Source organism: Myxocyprinus asiaticus, chromosome 43 (genome assembly GCF_019703515.2).
Source record: "Myxocyprinus asiaticus isolate MX2 ecotype Aquarium Trade chromosome 43, UBuf_Myxa_2, whole genome shotgun sequence".
NCBI classification, from domain to species: domain Eukaryota; kingdom Metazoa; phylum Chordata; class Actinopteri; order Cypriniformes; family Catostomidae; genus Myxocyprinus; species Myxocyprinus asiaticus.
The window spans coordinates 13901964-13928346 of record NC_059386.1 but is presented as its reverse complement, the minus strand read 5'-3'; the positions used below and the strand labels follow the sequence as shown (position 1 = coordinate 13928346).

At 42.8% G+C, this 26383-nt stretch overlaps 1 protein-coding gene across 3 annotated transcripts in view; it reads right to left on the bottom strand.

Moving 5' to 3' along the window:
* Positions 1–12753: 12753 nt before the first annotated feature.
* dpysl2b (dihydropyrimidinase like 2b) overlaps positions 12754–26383 on the bottom strand; it is a 31602-nt gene continuing 17972 nt past the window's right edge. For all 3 annotated transcript variants that reach the window (XM_051685153.1, XM_051685154.1, XM_051685155.1), the window contains 9 exons: positions 26067–26147; positions 25597–25665; positions 25353–25473; positions 23545–23701; positions 21620–21761; positions 21230–21400; positions 16366–16545; positions 14591–14756; positions 12754–14237 (listed from right to left, as the gene is read on the bottom strand). In XM_051685153.1, the coding sequence (XP_051541113.1) occupies positions 14146–14237; positions 14591–14756; positions 16366–16545; positions 21230–21400; positions 21620–21761; positions 23545–23701; positions 25353–25473; positions 25597–25665; positions 26067–26147 (1179 nt within the window). In that variant the 3' untranslated portion in view covers positions 12754–14145. The remainder of the gene's footprint in view (positions 14238–14590; positions 14757–16365; positions 16546–21229; positions 21401–21619; positions 21762–23544; positions 23702–25352; positions 25474–25596; positions 25666–26066; positions 26148–26383) is intronic.

Genomic DNA, 26383 nt, shown 5'->3' with positions numbered 1-26383 from the left:
AAGAAAAAAATGCTAATGTGGTAAGAAAAATATTCTTTGACAGCAAGTCCAACACCCAATCCTCACACAATTTTGAAGAAAAGTAAATGTATCTGGTGTTTATATTTTTTTTACAAGACAAAAATACTGATTAAGAAACTGATTTTTTGCAGTGTTGTCTCTTTAATCACAGTTCAGTGGTAAAATATGCCACCTGGAAAGTAGGGACAGGAGAGATCAAAGGTGGGTACAAATATGGTTCGTGTTACATAGTTTCAACTAAAGCTGTGATTACAATCCAGCAATTCAATGTTGTTTTAATAGCACCATGCCTAGAAGTGTTGCTAGGGGCATGCTTCCGATTTGCAATGTGTTACCATGATAAATAAAGAGTCAGATCCTGTTGTCTAGCAGGCCATGTAGCCATAGTAACAATGGAAAAGCAGTGAGGTCAGGAAGAATGAACAAGAAACAGGAAAAAGAAAAATTACAACATACAGGAGGTGATAACAAGCAGACATATCCTCCATGGAGTGTATGGACCGAATTGACTTACCAAATTGTCAAATTGTTTTCCATAGTGCAATAACCCATATCACCATTTTCATTAATAAATCAGTCCATGCACAGAGAAATTTAAGACTTGCATCAGCCTCCAATTGAAAGATGCATATTCCACACAGCATGTGAGTACAGGTTTTGGGGAAAAAATCCAGTTTTCTGGCTCAGTTTTCACTCGCTGTTCACTGTATTTGCAAAAAATGTACTCAGAATTATTTTAAAAAGTCAAAAGAACATTGTGTTGGGACACCATTTGATGTACAAAGTGAAAGCTGGGTCCTGAAGCAAAACCACTGATCTTAGAGGTCTGTTCACTCTGAATGTGTTCTACTAACTTACACTTAGATCTTGTTACCTCACTTTGGAACAATCAACAGTGTGTCTTTTAAAATCTCACTACACACTTACAAAACTGCTTATAAATAACCACAAATATGCTGGGTTTAACCCCAAATGTCAGTGCTGGGAAGAATCGGAGCTAGTTGCCTGTGTATGTGCTGTCTGTGTGTGTATATAAGTGTGTTTCTCAGTGTTGAGTCACAGAGAGGAAAAGACAAGCAATGGAGAATGATGGTACAGGCCAAGATTTTGCCAATGTGCAAAAGGAGAAAAAAAATAAACCAGCTGAAGGACGGATTTACTAAATGAAAACAGACTGTATAAAAAGAAAAGAAAAATAGGGCGAATAAGCATCGGTCTGCCATCGCTTATCTATTCAGAGATTTAAGCTAGGCACATTAAAACCAGTTAAAGCTTTTTTAGTACTTCTTTTTACTTTCTACTTTGCATTATTCTTCGTCTGGACTGACAATAAGGTTAAGCACCATCCTCAAAATACATCTTTTTATTAGCTCTGCTAACAGTGTGCTAACAGATCAATTGTTGCCCTTTGTGTTTTTGGACCAAATCAGATGAAACCCTACTGAAATACACAGCTTAAACTAGACTATGCTAGTTTCCTGGATTTAGCTGGTTCCCAGCCTGATTAGGCCAGTCAACTGGTTTTAAACGTAACTGGTCAGATACGTATTTTTATAAGCTCTACTGCTAACATTGTGCTAACATAGCTAACCTAGCAGGCTAACAGATCAGTTGTTGACCTTTGTATTCTTAAACCAAATCAGATAAAACCTTGCTGAAATAAACAGCTTAAACCAGCCTATGCTGGTTTGTTGGAATTAGCTGGTTTCCCAGCCTGATCTGGCCAGTCTGGTTAATGTCTTGGTTACTTTTGTAACCTCCGTTCCCTGATGGAGGGAACGAGACATTGTGTCGATGTAGTGACACTAGGGGTCACTCTTGGAAGCCCCAAACACCTCAGATCTTTGAGAAAAGGCCAATGGGAATTGGTGAGTGGAATTTGCATGCCACTCCCCCAGACATACGGGTATAAAAGGAGATGGCTCGCAACCACTCAATCAGGTTTTGTGCTGAGGAGCCGAGACAAGGTCCCGGCCATTTCAGCGGGTAGTTCAGTGTTGTGGCAGATGGGACACAACGTCTTGTTCCCTCCATCAGGGAACGGAGGTTACGAAAGTAACCAAGAGGATCCCTATCTGTCACTCACTCTGTTGTGTCGATATAGTGACACTAGGGTTTCCTATATGAAACTAGCTGAACTGTGTTACATGGACTGGCAGTGCGAGATGGGCAGGCCATTGTGTGCCTCGTAGCCAGCGCACCTGGCCGTCACGTAACCTCCCCCAACACTCCTACGAGCATCGTATGGCCCCCTGCACCTTGGAGACAAGTCGACTGCCCAAAAATGGGGACAGGCTGCCCCAGCCGTGGCCTCTTCTCTTTTTCTTTCTCCCAAAAAAAGGATTTCCATAAAACTTGTTCAGCTGGGGTCCATCAAGTGTCCGCGTCGGGGAGGTGTCCCTTCCCAAGGGGAAGACACCACAGAGACCACACCCTACCCGAAGGGGAGGTAATTGTGTGGAAATACGTCACATGGTCTTACCGAGCTTGTCGGCAGTGTCACATGTGGAGAAGTCCCCATGGTAGGTCCTACCTAGAGGGGAGGAGCTCTACAATGCGGCGACCGGCGGCAGAGGGAACGCTGCTCAAGGAAGAGGTGGGTTTATATCACACGCGGAAGATACATCACACAGGGTTACATACAGGCAACCGGCACATGTGGAGCACCTACCCCAGCACAGGGCCTGTTAGCACACGTGCTGGGCCGGCATCGAGTTTCTCCGCCAACTCGCCTGCCACAGGGCTAAGGAGGAAGGACATCCAGGGTTCACGACCTCGTCTCCGCCTCCAGGAGGGGGAAGGTGCTATGCACAAGCGGTACACCCGGCCAGTTGTCCCGCAAACTTGCCTGTTCGTACCTGACAACACACGGGACGAAACCGGCTCAACCCGGAGATTGTAGAACCTCACAAAGGTGTTGGGTGTTGCCCAGCCCGCTGCTCTGCAGATGTCTGCTAAAGAGGCGCCATTGGTCAGAGCCCAGGAGGCCGCCACACTCCTAGTAGAATGTACTTGTAGCCCCAAGGGGGGCGGCACGTCCTGGGCGTGATATGCCAAAGTGATGGCATCAATGACCCAGTGGGCGATCCTCTGTTTGGAGACAGCGCTCCCTTTCCGCTGTCCTCCAAAGCAGACAAAGAGCTGCTCAGAGTGTCTAAAGCTCTATGTGCAATCCAAATAGATGTGTAAAGCACGCACCGGACACAACGACAAGGCTGGGTCTGCCTCATCCTGGGGCAACGCTTGCAGGTTCACCACCTGATCCCTAAACGGGGTTGTGGGAACCTTGGGCACATAGCCCGGTCGGGGTCTCAGGACCACGTGAGAGTATTCAGGACCGAACTCCAGGCACGTGTCGCTGACAGAGAATGCCTGGACGCAGGTCCCCTACCCTCTTGATGGATGTGAGCGCAGTCAGGAGGGCAGTCTTTAAAGAGACCGCCTTTAGCTCAACTGAATCCAGGGGCTCAAATGGTGCTCCCTGTAGGCCCCATAGGACCATGGAGAGATCCTCACGCCTCTAAGGAACCTGATGATCAGGTTCTGCTTCCCGAGGGACTTACCATCAACTGCATCATGGTGCACTGCTATAGCAGCCACATACACCTTCGAGGTGGAGGGGGACAGCTGCCCCTCCAGCCTCTGCTGCAGGAAGGAAAGCACGGACCCGACTGCACATCTCTGGGGGTCTTCGCCTCGGGAAGAACACCGCTTAGCAAACAGACACCACTTCAAGGCATACAGGCGCCTCGTAGAGGGTGCCCTATCCTGAGTGATCGTGTCTACCACCGCGGGCAGAAGGCCACTTAAGTCTTCCATGTCCCGTCCAAGGGCCAGACATGGAGATTCCAGAGGTCTGGTCGCGGGTGCCAGATGGTGCCCCGTACCTGAGAGAGATCTCGCTGGGGGGGGGCTGTTGCGAGGAGCGTGAGGTCTGAGAACCAAGTCCGGGTGGTCCAGTAAGGTGCTACTAGGACGACCTGCTCCTCATACTCCCTGACCTTGCACAGGGTCTGTGCAAGTAGGCTCACTGGGGGGAACGCATACTTGCGTAGCCCCCAGGGCTAGCTGTGTGCCAGCGGATCTATGCCAAGGGGAGCCTCGACCAGAGTTGCTGTCAAGTTGCGACATGTGATGCGAGTGCACGCCGCCTTGGCGGTTGATGTATGCCATGTGGAGCAACACGTGCTTGTCCTGGATCAGTGGCTGAAGCCTCCACAGGGCGAGCAATACTACCAGCAACTCGAGGCAGTTGATATGCCAATGCAGTCATGGCCATGTCCCTCGTGCAGTTCTCTCAGCACCTTGGCTTGGTGCACTTGCAGGAGAGCCATAGCATGCAGGGCAGAGGCTGCCTGTCCAGCGGCACTGTAGGCCTTAGTCGCCAGTGACGACGTGAGCCTGCAGGCCCTGGACGGAAGTCTTGGGTGGCTCTGCCAGGTGGCGGCGCCTTGCGGACACAAGTGCACCACAACCACCTTATCCACCTGGGGAATCGCCGAGTACCCCCTGGCAACCCCACCGTTGAGGGTAGTGAGAGCGAAGGAGCTCAGAGATTGGTCCAGGCAGTAAAAGGTGCCCGCCACGACCTCGTGAGCTCCTCATGCACCTCCGGGAAGAGAGAGGGCGGGGTGCTGCCGTGAGCAGCGCTCCGCACCCAGGAACCAATCATCAAACCGTGAGGGTACAGGGCGGGGTGGAGGGGTCCACTCCAGCCCGATGCTCGCAGCTGCCCGGACAAGCATTGCCATCATCTCTGCGTTGGCCTGCGACGGGGCCCCATTGAGTCCTCGGCATCAGACTGAACCAGCTGGGGGGTTACCTGGTGGAGCGGCTCCCATTGGAATCCCCAAATTACTCCCAGTGCTAACTGACATGGCCTCATACCCATAGGTAAAAGGACCGCAGCGGGGAGCCACTGGCTTTTCCTCTTAGGAAGGAAAGGTGAGAACATGCAGTGAGAACATGACCCGTCCACGAATGCCATCTCCGCCTGGGCAGCGCCCAAGCACGTGAGGCAGCGATCGTGGCCATCGGAAGCGGAGAGGTAACGATCGCAACCAGGAATTATACACAAACGGAAAGGCATCTTTAAAAAGACACTCTCCGTGAGTGCCACTCTTTTAGAAAGGAAATATACTCTTTCAGAGGAAGAATATACTCTTTTAGTCTGCTGAAGTGCCCAGGGGCATTCTCTGCACTCCACCGGTGCAAGAGGGGGAGAAGCTGCTGTAATGCGCCGTAAATCCAACACCTTTTATAAAGATGAATGGATCGGCGGAGGAATTCAGATCAAAATACAACCACTCGGCTCTGAAGAGAAAATCTAAATGAGTGGTTGCGAGCCAGCTCCTTTTATACCCGTATGTCCGGGTGAGTGGCATGCAAATTCCACTCGCCATTTCCCATTGGCCTTTTCTCAAAGTTCAGAGGTGTTTGGGGCTCCCAAGAGTGACCCCTAGTGTCACTACATCGACACAACGTTGAGTGAGTGACAGATAGGGAACTTCTTTTAGACTTAGCTGGTCATGGATACCAGTTGGCACACTGCACAAATCTAACAAAATGTTGTGAGGTTAAGCACCATCCACAAAATACATATTTTTATTAGCTCTACTGCTAACAGTGTGCTAACATACATAGCGGGCTAACACATCAGTTGCCTTTTGTGTTTTCAGACCAAATCAGAAGAAACGTGATGAGAAGATGAAGGGAACTAGACATTGCTGTAAGCACTATGGGGAGTGTCCTTCCTCACGACCTTGCTGAAACCTTTATACAATCATGCCAATCCTCTGATTGGCAGTGGTGTCTGAGCCCCACCCCTTCAGCCATTCAGGTAGCATATATTAGCGGGCACTCAGTCACTCATTTTATGAAACCCTTAAGTAGAAGTGCAGCCAGCTTTCGTAATATCTCCTGATATCAGGGAACTGAGGTTACATGTGTAACCGGAGACATTCCCTTTCGATTCAGTTCACTCAACATTGCTGTAAGGACTATGGGGAATGATGTCCCATCACAGCGCACTACGTGACATCACACTCCTAGAGTTATAACACTAAATAGAGATATTCATACGGAGTCACAGGCCACAGGCCGATGACTTATAAGGCATATTTAAGTGTAAATGAATAGTCCCACGTGGCTGATGCCAGATGGAAATTAATGTAGTCTGGGATCTATATAAACCATATGGATATACACAGTATGGTTTATTAACCCTTTCACAACATGGTTGGAAAAGTAGGTTTTATTTCTTATGGGGGTGCTTATGACTTTTACAGGGGCAGTTCAACAGGATATAATTAGGTGGCTGTGTTGATTATAGTCGGTGGCCCACCCATAATAAGGGCTTGGGCTCACCCGCTTGAATGTAAGAAGTGGAGGAGGCATTGTGTCATCCTCATTAATTGTGGTGATTGGAATCTGCCCTGGCGATTTATGTACGCTACTACTGTTGTGTTGTCTGAATGAATCAGAATGTGGTGATTCACAATGTTGGAATGAAAAGCTCTCAAAGCTAGAAAGACAGCCAGTAGTTCTAGGCAGTTGATGTGCCACGTCCGTTTCACACCTGTCCAGATGCTGAAAGTCGGGCGTCCATCGCATACCATGCCCCAACCTGTGTTGGATGCATCTGTAGCCACCACTTTTCTTCTGAAAATTTTACCTAGCATAACACCCTGTTGGTAGAAGGCCGGCACTGTCCATGGTGCTACAGCAGCCAGGCGGCAGCAAAACACAATGATGCGCATGCGCCCGTGGCTCCAGGTGCGATGTGGAACGTGTCGCTTGAGCCAGTACTGGAGAGGTCTCATGTGTAACAGACCTAACAGCATGACGGCGGATGCTGCCTCCATAAAACCCAGCATTCTCTGAAATGACTTCAGTGGCAATGTTTTCCCAGTTTGAACTTAGACAGACACCAAAGAATGGTATGTACGTGCTCGTTCGTGAGGTATGTGTGCATGCTCACGGAGTCGAGACGAACTCCTAAAAAGGAGACTTGCTGGCTGGGGAAAAGCATGCTTTTTGCCCAGTTGACATTCAGACCCAGATTTTTCAGATGGCAAAGCAGCAAGTCCTGTGTTCGCTCAGTAGTGCCTCTGATTGGGCTAGTAAAACCTGTTATCGAGGTAATTCAAAACATGCACACCGTTCATTTTTAATGGGGCGAGTGCCACATTGATTCATATGTGAACGTGCAGAGAGCCAGAGTCAGACCGAAAGGAAGAACTTTGAACTGATACGCAGTTCCCTCGAACACGAATCTCAAAAAATGCCTGTGATGCTGTGCAATTGGTACATGAATTACGCGTCCTTCAGATCTTTTGATGCAAACCAGTCCTGAGGACGGATGTGCGACAAGATCTGTTTCTGAGTTAGCATTTCAAATGGGTGCTTCGCGAGCACGTGATTCAAGCGTCTCAGATCTAGAATGGGCTGAAGCCTGCCATCTTTCTTCGGAACGAGAAAATAATGGTGAATCTCTGCGCGCATCAACGACACATCCTGTGGTTGGACCACAGATTGCAAAATGCAGGTGAAGCGTGGTGGCCAGCGTACAAACGGAATCGTTTAACCATGCTCGATCATTTTTAACACCCAGTCTGACACGCCCATGAAGGCTCGCCATGCGTTCGCACAGTGGGACAGGAGATAGAGTGCCGCTCACCACAGGGAAGCAGTTGAGCATAATGTGTGGGGTGTATGATAAGTGAAGAGGAAATGGCCCTTTTTCTGAGAATGTGTGAGTGTCCCGTGTTTGTACAACAGATGCTTTTTTCTCTTTTGTGAGAACAATCTTTATTTGAGTAGTACACACAGAAGCAATATTTTGAACAATGTCCCGTTCCCGATGAACAGTATTGGGCAAGAGGGGAGAAACACTGTGTGCCTCGAATCTAGCCTTCTTCGGCTCTGGGCCATGAATAACGGCAAGCTCTGGGCTCCTCTTCACGGGGCTGGGCATGTCAGGAATGTTTCTGCTGCCCGGCCGGGGTTTTTCCGTCTGTGTGTTTTTCGCACTGAGACAGCGGGAGCTTACGCTTGGGCCACGGTTTGCGTGGCTTCACAGACTGAGCCAGTGGTAGCTTTCGACTGCACTGGGGCAGCGAGAAATGGACTCTTTGTCGGGCGCTGACTGGAATTAGATCAGGAGCGTGCCGGGAAAGGGGAAGTGCTACTTCTCTTTGGCAGAAAGTGTTTCATCGCTTAAGACTGCTTTTGCACTGCGATGAAGCGCTCTGAAAAGCCTTCCACAGCATTGCCAAAGAGACTGTCGGGCGATACCGGGGTGTCGAGGAGGGCGGCTTTCTCTGCATGACGCATCTCCGTTGAGAGTTAGCCAAATATGCCGTTCCAGAAACACAAGGTTGCTCATTGCTTTGCCAATGACCTGAGTGGTAGCTTTCATGGTTCGCAGCACCAAATCTGTAGCAGTGTGGAGCTCTTTGAACAGCTCTGGATCAGGGCCTTGCTCATCCATTTGTCTGAGGAGCTTAGCTTGAAAAAGCTGCTGAACCAACTTGGCCCGCTGCTGTATAAGCTCTTCCAGCCAGTGTGGACATCAGTCGACACAGCTTGGAGGGGTGTGTGGGGTGGGATTTCCATCTCATGGCAGTATTATGGCAGAGGTGAGCTGTGACCGGCTGTTCCACAGGGGGAGTTTTGAGTAGTCTTTTTCCTCTGCGTGGTCCACTTTAGTGAGGACAGCAGCACTTCCAACCTGAGTGTGCAAAGAGTAGGGTGCACAGCAGTTCTTTGTGAGCTCTGCGTGAAACTCAGGGAAGAATGGTAAGCTCCTCTGGACCTTTGACAATGGTCGGTTTGTTAAAACCATTCATCCAGGCGAGACTGGAGGGGACAACTCAAAACCGAGCTCTTCAACCACCCTCGCAAGGATGCGAAGAAGCTCCTTGTCCATGGCTTGTGCATGTTCTTCACCCTCGCTTGAGGAAGGGGTGGCAACATCCTCTGTGGACCACTCACCTGATGCTGAGAGTGACACAGCATCATCCCCATCATAAGAGCCACCAAACGTAATGAGGCCATGCGCTCCAATAGAGTTCATCACGCCGTGCGCTCCAATAGAGCTCATCACACAAATATTCCACAGGCGAGGACATTAGATCGGAAGTTTGGGGGGCTCGCAGGGCTTGCGCCGGCACAAGATCCTCCTCTAATTCTTCCAGCTCAACTTCACTGCCCCGCCGTGCCTCCTCATGTGGTCCCTCGGGACTTAACACAGAAGAGGCGGATGGGAGGGCGCGAGAGGCTGGACCTTCCCTCAGAACGAGGTCAGTCCTAAAAAGCAAAGTCCAGAGATTCATGCCCTTACAGTAAGGGCAGTCTGTCTCCATGAGAGCTGCTTGTGCATGGGCGCGGCCCAGAGAGTGAACACAGCTCATGCTCATCAGGCGGCGGGATGTGCCATTCTCATAGGGAACACTTGCGGAACGACATCTTTAAAAAGACGCGTATCGTGCAAGCGGCTCTTTAGTTAATATTTTATATATATATATATATATATATATATATATATATATATATATATATATGCTACCGGTCAAAAGTTTTGAAACGCTTGACTGAAATGTTTCTCATGATCTTAAAAATCTTTTGATCTGAAGGCGTATGCTTAAATGTTTGAAATTAGTTTTGTAGACAAAAATATAATTGTGCCACCATATTAATTTATTTCATTATAAAACTAAAATTAATAAAAAAAATTAAAAAAATATGTTTTTGAAATTGATGACTTGGACCAAATAATAAAGAAAAGCAGCCAGTAAGTGCCCAACATAGATGGGAACTCCTTCAATACTGTTTAAAAGCATCCCAGGGTGGTACCTCAAGACGTTGGTTGAGAAAATGTCAAGAGTACATGTCTGCAAATTCTAGGCAAAGGGTGACTACTTTGAAGATGCTAAAATATAACACAGTTTTGATTTATTTTGAATTTTGTTTAGTCACAACATAATTCCCATTGTTCCATTTATGTTATTCCATAGTTTTGATGACTTTACTATTATTGTAAAATGTGAAGAAAAAAATTATAATAAAGAATGAGTGTTTCAAAACTTTTGACCGGTGGTGTGTATATATATATATATATATATATATATATATATATATATATATAAGGATACAGTAACTCCAGCCGGAGTGCTATGGGAAAACAGGTAGGAGTGCTGAAGTGCTGCGTTGATCAGTGAAGAGCGTCTGAATCGAAGAAACTGTTCACCGAGAGTGTCTTCGACGGCGATGTGGAGAAATCTTCACCAGAACACACAGGGTAGTGGTAAGTCTCTCGGTGCAGGCGCTGAGCACAGATGACGAGTTGTCCTGTTCGTGTCTTGCCGAGAAGTTCCGTCCATTGTAAGTGTATCTCAACAGAAAGCACAGAGGAAAGCACAGAGGGTTCCAAGACGAAGACGAAGTTTGCAGTCTTGAAAGAAGAAAATTCTGAAGAAATGGTGACTGACCACCTGCTTATATAGGCCAACTGTCTGTCTGTCAGACACCATTGCCAATCAGAGGACTGGCGTGATTGTATAAGGGTTTCAGCAAGGTCATGAGGAAGGACACTCCCCATAGTGCTTACAGCAATGTCGAGTGAACTGAATCGAAAGGGAACCAGGTCATGCTGGGATGCCAGCTGACCAACCACCAAAACAAGCTGAACACCAGCTTGGTCAGGTTGGGAGACCAGCTAGACCAGCTTAAATCAGCTAAGTCCGGCAATGTTTTTCAGTAGGGAAAACAAGCACACAAATAGAAAAATCTTTCATTCATTCTTTGAAAAAAGAAAAAAACAAAACAAATGACACTACCGAAGGGCAATTGTTGAAAATTGTCACACTTCCTCTATTTTATTTTTGTGATATTATGACAATGTTAAGCATTTAATTACGGCACAAAATTGATGTTGCATGGACGTTAGGAATGGCGCTGTGACAACTCAGAAAAGCAAGTCTTGCAAAAGCACTATGAAAAGGAGTTAAGAGAAAAATCTGGCACCTTTGTATCGGTTAACTGGCTATTTTACATTTAACAGCCTTTAAGTTTTTCAACTAAAAACATGAACAAGCTTACTGTATGTAAGAGTACTCAAAGTGATTAGTACATCACAGGCACAGCTTGGATTTAAGCATACATAAAAGAAGACATTAGTTTCTGTGATATCACATTTGTTAAAATAGAAAGTAACGGCATAGTCACTTAATACTGTGTAACATTTCGGGCTGAAGGACTTTTAACATGGCATATTTGCAGTGTACAGCAACCAGGCCTACAGCACTGATTACGTTTTGGCTCAAAAAGCTCACAAACATTAGGAAATTGATACTAATATCACAGTGTCACACCATTTTTCCATGTTCTTCATTAGTGGCGTAACACCAAGAAAGAGAGTTCTTCTTCAATCTTAAAGTGATTAAAATTAAAATCCTGTCACCATTCACTCACCCTCATACCATCCCAGATGAGTATGACTTTCTTTCTTCTGCAGAACACAAAAAAAAGCAAAGATTTTTAGAAGTATATTTTAGCTCTTTAGGTCCATACAATGCAAGTGAATGGTGACCAGACCTTTGAAAGTCCAAAAAAACAGATGAAGTCAGCATAAATGTTATCCATAAGACTCCAGTGGTTAAATCCATATCTTCAAAAGCGATATGATAAGTGTGGGTGAGATAAAGATCAATATCTGAGTCCTTTTTACTAGAAATCCTCCCTTTCTTTCACATTTTGAAAGTGAAAGTGGAGATTTATGGTTAAAAAGGACTTAAATATTTATCTGTTTCTCACACACACTTATCATATAGCTTCTGAAGATATGGATTTAACCACTGGAGCCATATGGATTACTTTCATGTGGCCTTTATATGATTTTTTGAGCTTCATAGGTCTGGTCACCATTTACTTGCAATGTATGGACCTACAGAGCTGAGATATTCTTCTAAAAAAAAATTGTGTTCTGCAGAAGAAAGAAAGTCATACACATCTGGGATGGCATGAGGGTGAGTAAATGATGAAAGAATTTTCCATTTTGGGGGAACTATCCCTTTAAGGTGTGGTTATACTAGACCATGTGCTTCAAAGCCGCATGGTTTGCAGTATTGCAGGAAAGTGGAGTAGGTTGTATATTTTAACATTCCGAATTTATTATTATTTGTTATTTAAAATGTATTATTAACTAAAAAACAGAACCCCTAGAGCATCCAAAGTAAATATGCATGTTCAAAGCCTTGTGTGGCCACATCTTTATACTTGACCTAAACTTGTCACTTTGTCACAATTTCTCAAGCTGTCACCTATGCCTTGCATGTACTGCACCTGCTGCAAATGTGCCCAGAATGCTCCCAAAAGTGTATCCCTGCATGAGGTCATCAGTTTCCAGTACCCTCTCACAGTGGCTTAACAGTTCGCTATTCATTCACAGCCAAACACAAATCTCACTTTCATGGATGGAACCTTTAGGATTTAAAGCAGCTTAAAAAATAAAACTAAAAAATAAAACTTTTTTTTTATTATTGAATTCCCTTCGAAATGGGACTTGGGGCCAAAACAATTGCATTCAGCTATCACTTGCAGTCTTGTTTTCTCCAGCTTAGCTCACTGCTTGTTTTTACATGCGGTTTCTTCTTCATTAACATTAAAAGTGCCAAGCATAAATATCTCTGGTTGTGAAACAACTTGTGGATTTCAATTACCAAGTCTTGTGGGTTAACCACTGGAAAATATTTATTTTATTAACTGCGTACAGAAATTATCATATTGAATATCATGGGCGGAATACGGTCAGCTGTTCATGTTGGTCTAAATGTACTGACTGTTATAACGCAATGAGACATTCTTAAGAATAATGACATTCCTACCTGTTTTAAAGGAATAGTTAAACAAAAAATGAAAATTCTGTCATCATTTATTCATCCTCATTTTTTTCAAAACCCATATGGCTTTCTTTCTACATTGGAAAGCAAAATGAGATGTATGACAGCACATGTTCAATCTTAGTCACATTCACTTTCATTGCAATTTTTCCCCATAAAATTATAGTGAATTGTGATCAGTGTTGGGTAAGTTACTCAAAAAAGTAATCCACAACAAATGACTACTTATATTTCAGTATTGTAATTAGGTCACATAACTTCATCAAAAAGTAATCACAATTACACATTTCTTAACTTTTAAGTTACTTTCTAAAGCACTTTTCACTGAAACAATCATTTATTCACTCAACAAATTCAAAATAATGTCCACTGTCATACACCCTTCAGCTGTCACAGAAACACAGACGTACATATGATAATTTGAATTCATATGTTAAATGTATTATACATAAAAAATAATTTTGTAGAAATATGTGTAACCCAAGTAATGTCCTTAAAAGTAATTACCTGAATTACCTTAAATGAAATTTAGTAACTATAATCTAATAACAAGATGTGTTAAACTACTTTTTTTTTTAAATTTATAAGTAATTAGAATACAGTAAATAATTACCTTGTAATCAGATTACAGCCAACACCTGATGACTGAGGCTAAAATTCTGCCTAACATCTTTTTTATTTCATGGAAGAAATAAAGCCATAGTGGTTTGGAACATCATGAGGGTGAGTAAATGATGACAGAATGTAATTTTTTTATTAACTATCCCTTTAGTACACTTTTAGCCTCAAACAATGAAATGAGAAACCCAGTACTCTATCCCGCTTGCCTTATTAATAAAGTAACAATGATAAACAACAGCTTTCTATCACACTCACTTGATCCCTCTGATTTCAAAAGAAAATAAAGTTAAATACAAAAATAATAACATGAATCATGGTGGGTAGAAAGTACAGTATAAAAATCATACAATCAGAAGTGCTCAAATGTGGTTGTTACATTTTTACTTCTCTTCACATGAGGCAAATACTTTTTTCTCAAGATGACTCCTCTAGGAAGTGGTGTAGGGTCGGGAAAGAAAACAGGGGTACTGGGGCAAGAGGTAAGGGGTTGGGAGACTAGGGAGTGGAGAATCATAGGCCCTTTAGAGGGTTTGGCATTTGTGGTCTGAGCAAACATCTCGGTTTATAGACATCCCAACCCTCTATTCTCCTGTTGACTGTTGCTTTAGCCCAGGCTGGTAATGTTGGCCCTGCCACCAGGGGGCGCAACAATGCGTTGGGTGTTGCGACGAGGGATGTTGTCGTCAACCTGAGCACCTGAAAAAAACAGATTAACCAAGATTAAAAGGATGGATCACCAAAGAATGAACATTTTTAAGGTCATACAGGTTTGGAACAACATCAAGGCAAGTAAATGATGACAGAATTTAAATGTTTGGGTGAACGATTCCTTTAAATCAACCTATTGGCTTATAAATTTAAAAGTGATGGCAATGTTCTCTTTGTGCATATGGCATTAGTCCATGTCACTGACATCATTCTACATGTTGCTGTGGCTTTACGGATCCTAAGCTATTCCAGATGTTTGATCAGATTCAAATTCTCCAGGGAAATGAAGTAATAAGTGACTTACAATAATTAGCTCACTGATTTCTAGTTCAGTTTCTCACCAGAGAGGCTAAAGCCGGACTGATGCAGGTTGCGGACAGGTTGACCGGCCTGCTTGGCCGGAGAGGTCTTGGCAGAGGAAGCAGGGGTCACAGCTTTGGGCGTCACTGAGACCTCACAGACCGGCCCATCGTAGAGACCTCGGGGGACACCCCTCAATTCAGCAAGCTAAGAAACAATGGGGAGGGGTGTTATTATATAACACTATCATAATCAGTGAAACAAAGAGAATTGTTCAGTGTCAATTCTGCCAAATAAATCTTGCTATTCTTCTCACCACAGTTGTACAGAGCGGTTATCTGAGTTACTGTAGACTTTGTCAGTTCGAACCAGTCTGACTATTCTCTGTTGACCTCTCTCATCAACAAGATGTTTCTGTCCGCAGAAATGCTGCTCACTGGATGTTTTTTGTTTTTGGCACCATTCGGAGTAAATTCTAGAGACTGTTGTGTGTGAAAATCCCAGGAGATCAGCAGTTACAGAAATACTCAAACCAGCCCATTTGGCACCAACAATCATGCCACGGTCAAAATCACTGAGATCAAATTTTTTCCCCATTCTGATGGTTGATGTGAACATTAAATGAAGCTCCAGACCCGTATCTGTATGATTTTATGCACTGCACTGCTGCCACACGATTGGCTGATTAGATAATCACATGAATGATTGTTGTGTGCCAAAATTTTGGCAGAATGGTGCCAAAAACAAAAAACATCCAGTGAGCCGCAGTTCTGTGGACAGAAACGCCTTGTTGATGAGGGAGGTCAACAGAGAATGGCCAGACTAGTTCGAACTGACAAAGTCTACGGTAACTCAGATAACAGCTCTGTACAATTGTGGTGAGAAGAATATAATCTCAGAATGCTATTCTGAGATAAGGGTTGGCACTGTTTTGGCGGCACGAGGCGGACCTACACAATATTAGGCAGATGGTTTTAATGTTGTGGCTGATCGGTGAACATCAGTTTGGGCCAGTACCATTAGCTGATAATTATTTGTATCTTTTTAAAAAAGGTAAGGCAGCATTCATGCTAAAGTGGATTTAAGCATCCTCAACTAATAGTCAATCTAGAATTTCACATACTTTAAGTGGAATTGGGCATCAAAACATTAAAATGTACAATACAAAATATATCTGTTTACTACCTATCAGACCTGGCTCCAAAAACAGTATACTATTAGACTTTTTTTTTTTTTTCAGAATTTACTCCTGAATGTGCAACAGACGTCAAGATTGTCACTGAAAAATAACTTTAAACTTAGCATATGCCTTCAGAAGACTTGAAATATGATGCATAAGTTGCATGGACTACTTTTAGGATACTTTTTTTTGGGACCTTTTCTAAGCTTTAAAATGAGGCACTAACCACTGCCATTGTATTGAGAAAAGGGACCGAAATATTCATTTACATCATGTTCTTGTCATACGGGTTTGTAACGACATGAGTGTGAGTAAATTAGGCCTATGACCTAAGAATTTTCATTTTGGGGTGAAGTATTCTTTTAAATTAAAAGTGTTAAAGTTGTACAGGTCCTGTAAATTAACCGGTAGAGCATGGCGCTGGCAACGCCAAGATCATGGGTTTGATTCCCAGGGGTACATACAAACTGATAAAATGCATATCCTGAATCCACAGTAAGTCGCTTTGGAAAAACAAATGTCTGCCAAATGCATAAATGTAAATGTAAAAAAAGGCTAATATTGACTAATATGTACACTAATTGTTTGTGCATTCCAGATCGAGGAATGTTGAATCTACAGTCTTTGCACACTCACCCTACTGCGAGCCTTTATCCTCTTGTAGACGTAGTCAGGGAAAGGCTTACGGGTCAAGTAGCGGCCGCATCCCTCAGTGGTGTGGAGGTTCCCATCCTCCAGAACGATCTTTCCCTGGCTGATGACCACCATGGGTGCCCCACGCACTTCTGTGCCCTCAAAGATGTTGTACTCCACAGCCTGGAGAACAAGAAAAAAATGCATGACACATGACACTGGATCAGGGACAGCACAGACCAATAATTCCAAACCAGGGGTATGTCACTTGTATCCCAAAGGGGTACTTAAAGGGACAGTTCACCCAAAAATTTTAATTCTGTCATCATTTCCTCAGTCTCATATTGTTCTAAACCCATATGACTTTGTCTTCCATGGAACAACAACAGAGATGTTAAGCAGAATGTCATCTTTTTTGCTATACAATGAAAGCAAATGGTGACTGAGGCCTTCAGTCCTTAACAATCTGCCTAACATGTCCAATTCTGTCTCTTAGTAGAAAGAAAGTCATATGGGTTTGGTTTGGAACAACATGAGGGTGAGTAAATTAAAGAGAAAGGAAGCTAACTTTGTGAGTATTGATTGTTTTTAGTTTAAAAGTGAATCAATGTTGGTCTTATGGTCAATGTATTAATATTAATGCTAATGCTAAATAAAGAAATCCAGATTTTCTTTTATACACATATCAATATTGGTATTGATGAAGTGGTACTTAAGCTTTTCTGATGGGGCTGAAGGCAGCCTGATCTCATGAAAATTAGGTGACTGTGGCGACATATTTTTTCATTACATGTATCGCGGCAGTTCCAAGGTGACAGTTCCACAGTTCCACTGTGGCGCTAAAAGCGAGTTAAACTTTCTCCAAAACAGATGAGGTTTTTAAGGTAAATGCTCTTTCAAGTCCTAAATCAACAAAACTGACTTCCCTACCCTAAACCTTAAACCTAACCGATAGTGTCATAAAAAGCAAACGTGACATGAAAAACACAATTGCTGAAGCAACCACATTATTTTGTGCTGCTTCTATGACACTTTCGGCTCACGTGTCGACTCACAAAACTTGCAAGTGCAGCCCTCTATCAGATGAGCTACTGCGCAATTTGATCGTGCTTGGGCAGGCTTGTAAATTTAGTTGGTTATGTAATGCAGATGTTATATATGTACTGCCTTTCAAGTCATGCGCTATAGTAAAAGTGTTTTGATGTCATGAGATAGCATTGTGTGACAAACAATGCAAAAAGTAAGTGAGATCTACTGTATGAGACCAGGTTGGCTAAGGGGGTATATGAGACAAAAAAGTCTTCAAGAGACTGCCTTTAGCTCAACTGACTCCAGGGCTCAAACGGGGCTCTCCTGCAGGAAGGAAAGCACCGACACGATTGTGCATCTCTGGGGATCTTCGCGTCGGGAAGAACACCACTTAGTGAACAGACACCACTGCAAGGCATATAGGCACCTCGTAACCACGATGCGCCTGGGGTATTTGCACTAAGGGGACTCCTGCCCACAGGAATGCAAGGCCCGTCCAAGGGCTGAAAAGGTAGCGGCAGATCGGCGTGATGACCAAACGATGTGTGCCGTGGCGCCATGTCCACCTCACGACTCGAGTCTGACGCCAGTGCTGAAGCGGTCTCATATGCATCCATAAATGTGCGGTGTCCGGCGATCACAATAATCATGACCGTAAACACCGGGTGTGTGACCCAGGATGGGTCGCCCATCTCAGGGGTGGCTAGAATCCTTCCTCGGGTTCTTGGCGGCAGGCCATGAGACGGGGGGGGGTGTCTGCTTCCTGTGGGTGGCTCTATGCCAGGGCCGGGCCGCTGGCTGGAGGGGGATGCCCCTGGCAACAAGCAGATGGGGTGTGAGATCTTGATCCGCACTGGGGCAGGATATGCTGAATAGCCTCCGTCTGCTTAACCGCTGAGAACTGCTGGGCAAAGTCCTCGATGGTGTTGCCGAATAGGCCGACCTGGGAGACGGGGGCATCAAGGAACCGTACCTTGTCAGCCTCCCTCATCTCGACCAAGTTGAGCCATAGGTGGCGCTCATAGATCACTAGGGTGGACATCGCCTGCCCGAGAGTCTGCGCCATGAACTTCGTTACCCGGAGGGCGAGATTGGTTGCCGAGCGCAGCTCCTGCATCAATCCCGGGTCAGAACTACCTTTGTGCAATTCTTAGCGCCTTGGCTTAGTGCACCTGCAGGAGAGCCATGGCATGCAGGGCGGAGGCGGCCTGTCCAGCGGATCCATAGTCCTTAGTCGCCAGAGACGACGTAAACCTACAGGCGCTGGACGGGAGTCTTGGGCGGTTCCGCCAGGTGGCGCCGTTTTGCGGGCACAGGTGCACCGCAACTGCCTTATCCACCTGGGGAATCGCGAGTACCCCCTGGCAGCTCCACCGTGGAGGGTAGTGAGAGACCAGGAACGAGCAATAAAAGGTGCCTGCCACGACCTCGCGAGCTCCTCATGCACCTCCGGGAAGAAAGGGACCGGGGCGTGGCGTGGCCGTGAGCAGCGCTCTGAGCCCAGGAACCAATCGTCAAGCCATAAGGGTTCAGGGGGGAGTGGACGGTTCCACTCCAGCCCGACGCTCCCAGCCGCCCGGGCAAGCATGGCCGCCAGCTCTGCATCGGCCTGCGACTGGGCGACCGCACCCGAAGGTGGGAGCCCAGTCGAGTCCTCAGCGTCAGACTGGACCAGCCCGCTCTCCAATGCTGCAATCGAGAGCTCATCCACTTCGCGAGCGCCAACTGAGATCGCAAACTCGCCCTGAGACGAGCCGGCGGTCTCATCCCAGAACTTGACCAGGGCAAACCACCGCTGGGGTGGCTTTCCCTCTAACGACAGAAAGCCGCAACCGCAACGTTGCCATGGTCATGTTCTCACAGTGAGAATCGGAAGTGGAGAGGTAACGACCGCAACCAGGAAATAAACACAGACGGAAAGGCGTCGTTTTAAAGATTCCACCAGTGCCACTCTTTTAGTAGGGAAAATATTTTATTTGTTTTATTGCAAGAATATATACTCTTATAGACTGTCGAAGCGCCCAGGGGTGTTCTCTGCATTCCACCGGTGCACGAGGGGAAGAAGCCGCTGTAATGCACCGTAAATCCAACAGCTTTCTTAGAGGTGAATGGAACGGCAGAGGATTCAGCTCGCTGAACACAACCGCTCGGCTCTGAAGAAAAAATCTGAATGAGTGGTTGCGAGCCAGCTCCTTTTACACCTGTATGTCCGGGGCAGTGGCATGCTAATTCCACTCGCCAATTCCCATTGACCTTTTCTCAAAGATCAGAGGTGTTTGGGGCTCCCAAGTGCGACCCCTAGTGTCACTACATCGACACAACGTCGAGTGAGTGACAGATAGGGAACATGATATTCCATTGCAAACGTGCAGGTTGGAAATCATTATTGATCCTTTCAGAACGATATAAAAACAGTATGTTGAGGGTAAATCGTTTTACTCTAATATATAGACAGTGCAAAGAAAACATGGAAGTTTGGAAATAGAGGGAGTGAATGAGAGAGGAAGTATATTAAAGTTTACAGGGTGTGTGTGTGTGTGTGCTGACCACCTTTCTAAATGCTACTGGCGCTTTGCTAAAAGCAATATAGTAAGTCCCTCATGACCTAAAAACAGCATGAAGTCATTCAGTTTCTCTGATAACCAGCACACACACACACACTAACCGGCTGTCCCCTTCCTCTGAACTTACATGCAACAGGTCTTTTCTGACTGTGTTGAATATAAAATCTACAAGACAAAAAGACCCATTCTTTGAAAGCTGGTGTTGTAAGCTGACATGCAAACAGAACACATTTAAAAAAAATATCTGCATGGAGTTGTGTACACGGTTGCGCCTCCAAACCAGGAGGGAGACATCAATTACCCAGCAGAGCTGAGAGCCGAGAATGACATCACTCCTATTAGTAACATGCACACACCCAAGATCTGGTCAGCACAACCAGGCTACAAACAAAGTTTTTAAAACACAATTTTGGCAATTGGTCTCCCATAGAAGGAAAAAAAAATCAACTCAACATTTAGGTGGTTGAATTTAGAACTGAAGTGTGTAATTTTTGCGAGACTAGTGTCACTAAACAAAATGGCAAAAAAGTAGTCCAGCCCCAAACTCCTTGATGATGTCAGGAGAGAAGGAAACTCATTTCCTAGGCAGAACAAATTAATTACATTTTTTATATGAATTATATTCATTTTTATAAACTTTATAAAAGACTACGAAAACAAACAGTTTTTTTCTTTTGTAATAATGTGCAGTGATGAATTGTGCACAATAAGACTAGGAACGTGTATTAAGAAAGTAAATAGGTTCAGTTTTGATTGCATCTTTATTTTAAATACATGTTTATTTTCAAATCTATATGATTTATTTTGAAGAGAAAATTAAGGGTTTATTTATTATTTTCTTATTTTATCTATTTATTTAGCCTTTTTTTTCTTTTCTTCTTTTTTTGCAAATATCACAGTATAGTGATAATAGGTCATGTTTTATTCTAAATAGAAAAATTAAATTATTTTTATTTTAAAAATGTTTTACTGAATTATTTCTAAATTGTAAATGTTCAAGTAATTTAATTCAAATAGGTTTATACATGTGTATTTTTCAATCCAAATGACTCATTTTGTCATTTTATTTTATATATTTAGCTTTTTTTTTTTTTTTTAACAAATATCACAGTGCAGTGATAACCAGAAATGTTTTATTCTAAAAACATTTACTTTTATCTTGCTGTATTTTATCTTTTTGAGTTGTAAGCGTCAAATAAACTAATGCAAAAAGGGTTCATTTTGATTTCATATTGACTTTAAGTACACATGATATTCCTAAAAGCAGAACTCACCAGATTGTGGCTCTTTGCTGATATAATCTTTGTAACATCAGGATCCCAAAGCACCAGGTCAGCATCTGAGCCCACGGCAATGCGACCCTTGCGTGGGTACAAGTTGAAGATCTTAGCTGCGTTGGTGCTGGTGACGGCCACAAACTGATTTTCATCCATTTTTCCAGTTACCTACGAAAAACGGGGACCACCGTGAGAGATTGTTTTCTTTGTGTTTGCGTCCATATCCACGTGTGTTTAGTTGTCTGTTCAGCTGGGAATATTTAGACTCACATCTAATTTTAATTATAAGATTGAAAAATGAACAGAGACTGTAAACAAAATCATACTGGCAGATTGTGATTAAATGTCCCCTCTTATTGTTTGCAGATCAGTATATTTCTGTCTCACCACACATTTGTCCCAGATGATGGACATTCTTTCCTCAGTGCCATTGGTTCCTTCAGGGATGAGGGTGAAATCATCTTTACCTACAGCTCTCTGGGCAGTGTTAAAGGTACAGTGAGCACTTCCTGTAACCTGCAGATCCCCACTAAAGGTAAAGTATGTAGAAGCAAATACCATGTTAGGACAAAATAAATGAGTGCAAGACTGCAAAAATATAGACTTCCCAATGCACTGCGATCTTCATTTGTATAGTGGTGGAGAATTAATCAGCGAGATCATTTCACTGTGTGTTGAGAATAATAGTTGTTCCGTGTAATGGGTGTCCAAAGACGAGATCCACGCAACTAATTTGTCATTGAATAATGTCTCTTTTAATACCCTTTCTGCTCTTTACAGTCAGCTGTTGATCAAAAACAAAAACAAAAATAAAATGTAATTCTAATCACGCATATCACGGATAACATAAAGCCATTCGAGTCCTCTTTCTTTAATATGCGCCAATTTATAGACACTCTTTACAGAAATGCCGGTTTTCTTAAAGAGACAGAGACGGTTTTTAGCACATGTTCAACAAAACAATGTAAATACTTGTAAATAGTACAAATTATGCAATTAAACAATAAACATGTACAAAAATAGAATACATGCAATATTATATCATATTTTTTGATTGAAGTTTAAAATGTAAAATGTGTTCAAATCTAAAATGTGACCAAAATGATGAAAAACTAATTAAATATAATTAGTAAAAATGTAAGTTTTCTTAATGTACGTAGTTAGAAGGTCCCCTGTATAATTAACAGCATTAGCTGGGAGAGAATTTCTTTCATTTGTAAGCAAAAGGGACATTACAACTAAAATGTACCCATATGAATCGATATTGAATAGAATCAAGAGCTTGTGAATCGGTATCGAATCGGGAAATCTGTATCAATGCCCAGCCCTAATTTATTTGTGTATTTTTGTGTATAATGTATTTATTTAGTGGACCATTTTATCCAGAGTGATTTAGGGTGCTTCATAATTGGGTCCTTTATATAAAAAAATAAAAAACTCAGACCCCTTTACATACAGTCGATCAAAAAGTAGAGTAAAATGTTTTCTTTGGATTAACACTGTATCTGGTTCTAAAAGTGAGCTTAGATCTAATTTTGGTCCCGTTATCAGTATCAGTCCACTTTCATTTACACTATTATTTTTTTGTAACCCAGACCTAGTTACTACATTCATCACCAATTCTTCTTTTTCGTCTTATTTTTATAATAAAAATAATAATAATAATAATAATAATAATGAATAAGCTAAATAAAAACACAACTAAATTATAATAAAAATTGTATTTATTAAATGTATTTATTAATAATAATAATAATAATAATAAACTAAATAAGTAATACTAATAAATAAACACAACTATAAATAAACTAAATAATAAAACCTTTAATAATAATTATTATTATTATTATCAATAATAATCCAAATAAATAAACCAAAAATAATATAAATAATAATAACTAATATTTAATAAAAATTACTGAATAATAATAATAGTAGTAGTAATAATAATACGATATTTAATAATTACTTAGTAATTAATAATAATACTTATAAATGAACTAAATGATAATAAAACTACATAATAATAACTAATATTTATTTACATTATTTAATAATAATAATAATAATAATAAATAATAATACATTGATTGTTTCTCATGTGTGAAAACACCCTTAAAGTACACTTATTACAGAGGCAATCCCTCAGGAAAAACCTGGGATTGACCCTTACTCAAGGGTACAGTGGTGTTTTTGGATCAACTCTTGTGAGATTTGAACCTACAACCTTGTGGTGACCAGCCCAGAACTTTAACCACTAGGCCACACCTCCAAAAATGCATAATACAGATAAAGTCTTTGAGGGCTCTTACCATGACAGCAGTGAGTTTAGATAGTCTGGTGTGGTTGGATCTGGACTCAAGGGTGGGGACGTGACGTAGGCGGCAGCCTTGGCCCAGTTCTTGCTCCAATAGTGCGATCCGTCTGTGCCAAGACTTGCTGTGATTGGCTCTCCATACACAACGGTGCCTAAATGGTTCAATGATCCTAAATTAGTAACAGCATATATAATTTTACTGTAATAACCTTGCCTAATTCTGAGGCCTGACCAGCATGATGTCATTTCTTGTTGTCTAGCCAAGAACAGCTGAGTCATAGTGTGCTGTATTTTGTGTTGGACTGCAGTGCATCCCTGCTCATAAAACCTGCACTGAAAAAATGTTTTGTCAGTTCAACTTAGAAAATGCACTTCATGTGGTAACATCTAAATTAACTGGTTTTGTTGAAATGAAAGAAAGTGTTTAAGATACTGAATATAACTGAATTTAACCAAACTGAAACAGCAAGGTTTTACTAAGGCATAACTTTCAGTAGATACAACTTGACCTGTATGGTCAAATCAAATTTTAACTTGTATAACCTGATATGTCTTGTAAGCACGAATCACATTTTCAAGTTAATTTCTTTCATCAGGTCAAATCACATTTTCACTTTAATGTAAGTTCATACGCCCACTGAACACTTTTCTTCTGTAGGTTGCAACAGGAAGGTTGAAAACAAGCTCTCCCCATTCATTTGTATGGTCTCTGCAAACGGGAATAAGGGCGCCTACACACTAGAGTTAATGCTGCGTCAGAGAATGCTGCGAATGCATTGATTTCAAAGGGGATGGTGCATTGGAAGGACGGACATGTCACGATATGTGAATGCACCCATATGCAGACAGTCATATAAACCAAATATCCTTTATAAGGGAGAAAATAAAACACAAAAACTGGGCATCTAACACAAAAGGGCCAGTCTTAGCCAAACACGGCAGAGAAATGAATTTACCCTTAAGAGGGAAAAACTGAGAAAGTAAAACAAACTAGTACCAACTGACACAAACAAGACCGACCAACACAGGACAGAGCACAACAGAGGAAATAAATAGTGAAGCAAATAAGGAAGGTAACAAGGGAAGGCAGGTGTAACTGATACAAGACAAACGAGGGGGCGGGGTTTCACTTAACACTGAAATGACACATTGAGTGCACAAGGCAATGAAAAACCAACAAAGCCTTGTGCACTCATTAAACATGGGAGACACATATGAGTGTCAGGATCCAGCCACAAAAACTATGAACAAAGTCAACAGAAGTGGCAGGATCCTGACAGGACAGGGAAAACGCAAGGGTTTCCGATAGTGAAGCTCTGTCATGCGACCAAAAGTTGAGGACATTTCAACTTTTGCTGCAACACACTCTGGTGTAGGCATCCGTTGACCAATGAGAATCTCGGAGAGGCGAGACTAGCTGCACTGTGAAATCGAGAAAACATGGCAGACAAGCTCAAGCATGCAGTGTATTCATTCCCTGTCCAATATTATCCTTCTCTGTCAGGCTAAAAAGATTGTGGAGAGAGAGCCTGGAGAAGAATTTCAATGTTTACTGGTACATTGTCAAACAGATATATTTTAAATGGCCATCTCTATTCGTGACCACCTCTACCCTATGTTGTGCACGCCTTCCAAACGGACCTATAATCTGTGAGTTGCGCTTTTAAAAGTTGAACTGCATTTAACTTGAAACGGCATCTCAACGTGGTGCTCATGGTGCGAGACACTTAAAAAACAGTGAGACACATCGCAACACTCAAATACGTCCATCTAGCGCATGACTGTCTCGGGTTTTGATCTCACCTTTCTTCCTGGCCTGGGCGATGACATCAGCGGCACTCTTGCTCATCACCTTGGTGATGTAAAGAGGACAGTTGGTCTGATTGGCCACTGTTACAGAGCGGTTGACTGCCTCCGCCTCCACCTAATCAATCGAGAAATCCATCCATTACAAACGTTTTCTTTTATTAAAGAGGAATGAAAAGGACAGTGTCTTTCTAATGGGAAAATGAAAATGTCTTTTCTCAGAAATCATTGCCAACCCAACCTCTTCTGGATGGCTGAGAACATGTCCCTCTGGTCCAGTAATACCCAACTCAAGGATCCTGCCCTGTTCCTGTTGATGGCAAAAAAGTTTGAAGAGAAAATAGGAAGGAAGGGAAGATAATAGTAAGATGAGAGGGACCAATTCTGAAATAATTATGTCATAGTCTCACTGTATACTTTATCTAAAAAAATGACACATTTTATCCAGGCAATCAAACTTGGTCATCAGTGCAAAGAGTTCTCTTATCTTCTGAGATGATCATGATAAATAATACACATAATCTTGGCCCAAAAGTCAGCTGCAATTAATTATATTGACCTCATGTAGGAATATTTGCTTTGGTTTCGCTTGCCAAAATAAAGTCTGAGTGTTCATTGTAGAACACATGTTTTCATTTAACATCTCCAAACAGTTTATTGTTGATATTTGGAGCTCAGTGATGAACTATGTACCCTCTCTGTATATCTCACCTCGGCTATGATATCTCCATTCTCGGCATGAACCTGAGCGATGGCCCCAAGATCCCGAATTACACTGAACACTTCATAGATCTGCAAAGAAACACAAACACGTTAACACACACTCGAGAATTTAGAAAGGAATGCCAAAAATTGTGTAAGTATTCTTAAACTTAATCACCGCCAAACTCCAAGCATCATTCGTTTATGAATAAGGCAGGGACTCTTTTTGTAGAAATACTTTTCGCTCAATACTTTTCTCTCTCTCTCTCTCCCTCTCTTTTTTTTTTTTTGTAGTGCAATTCTCTTGGAGCATTAGAAGATAAACC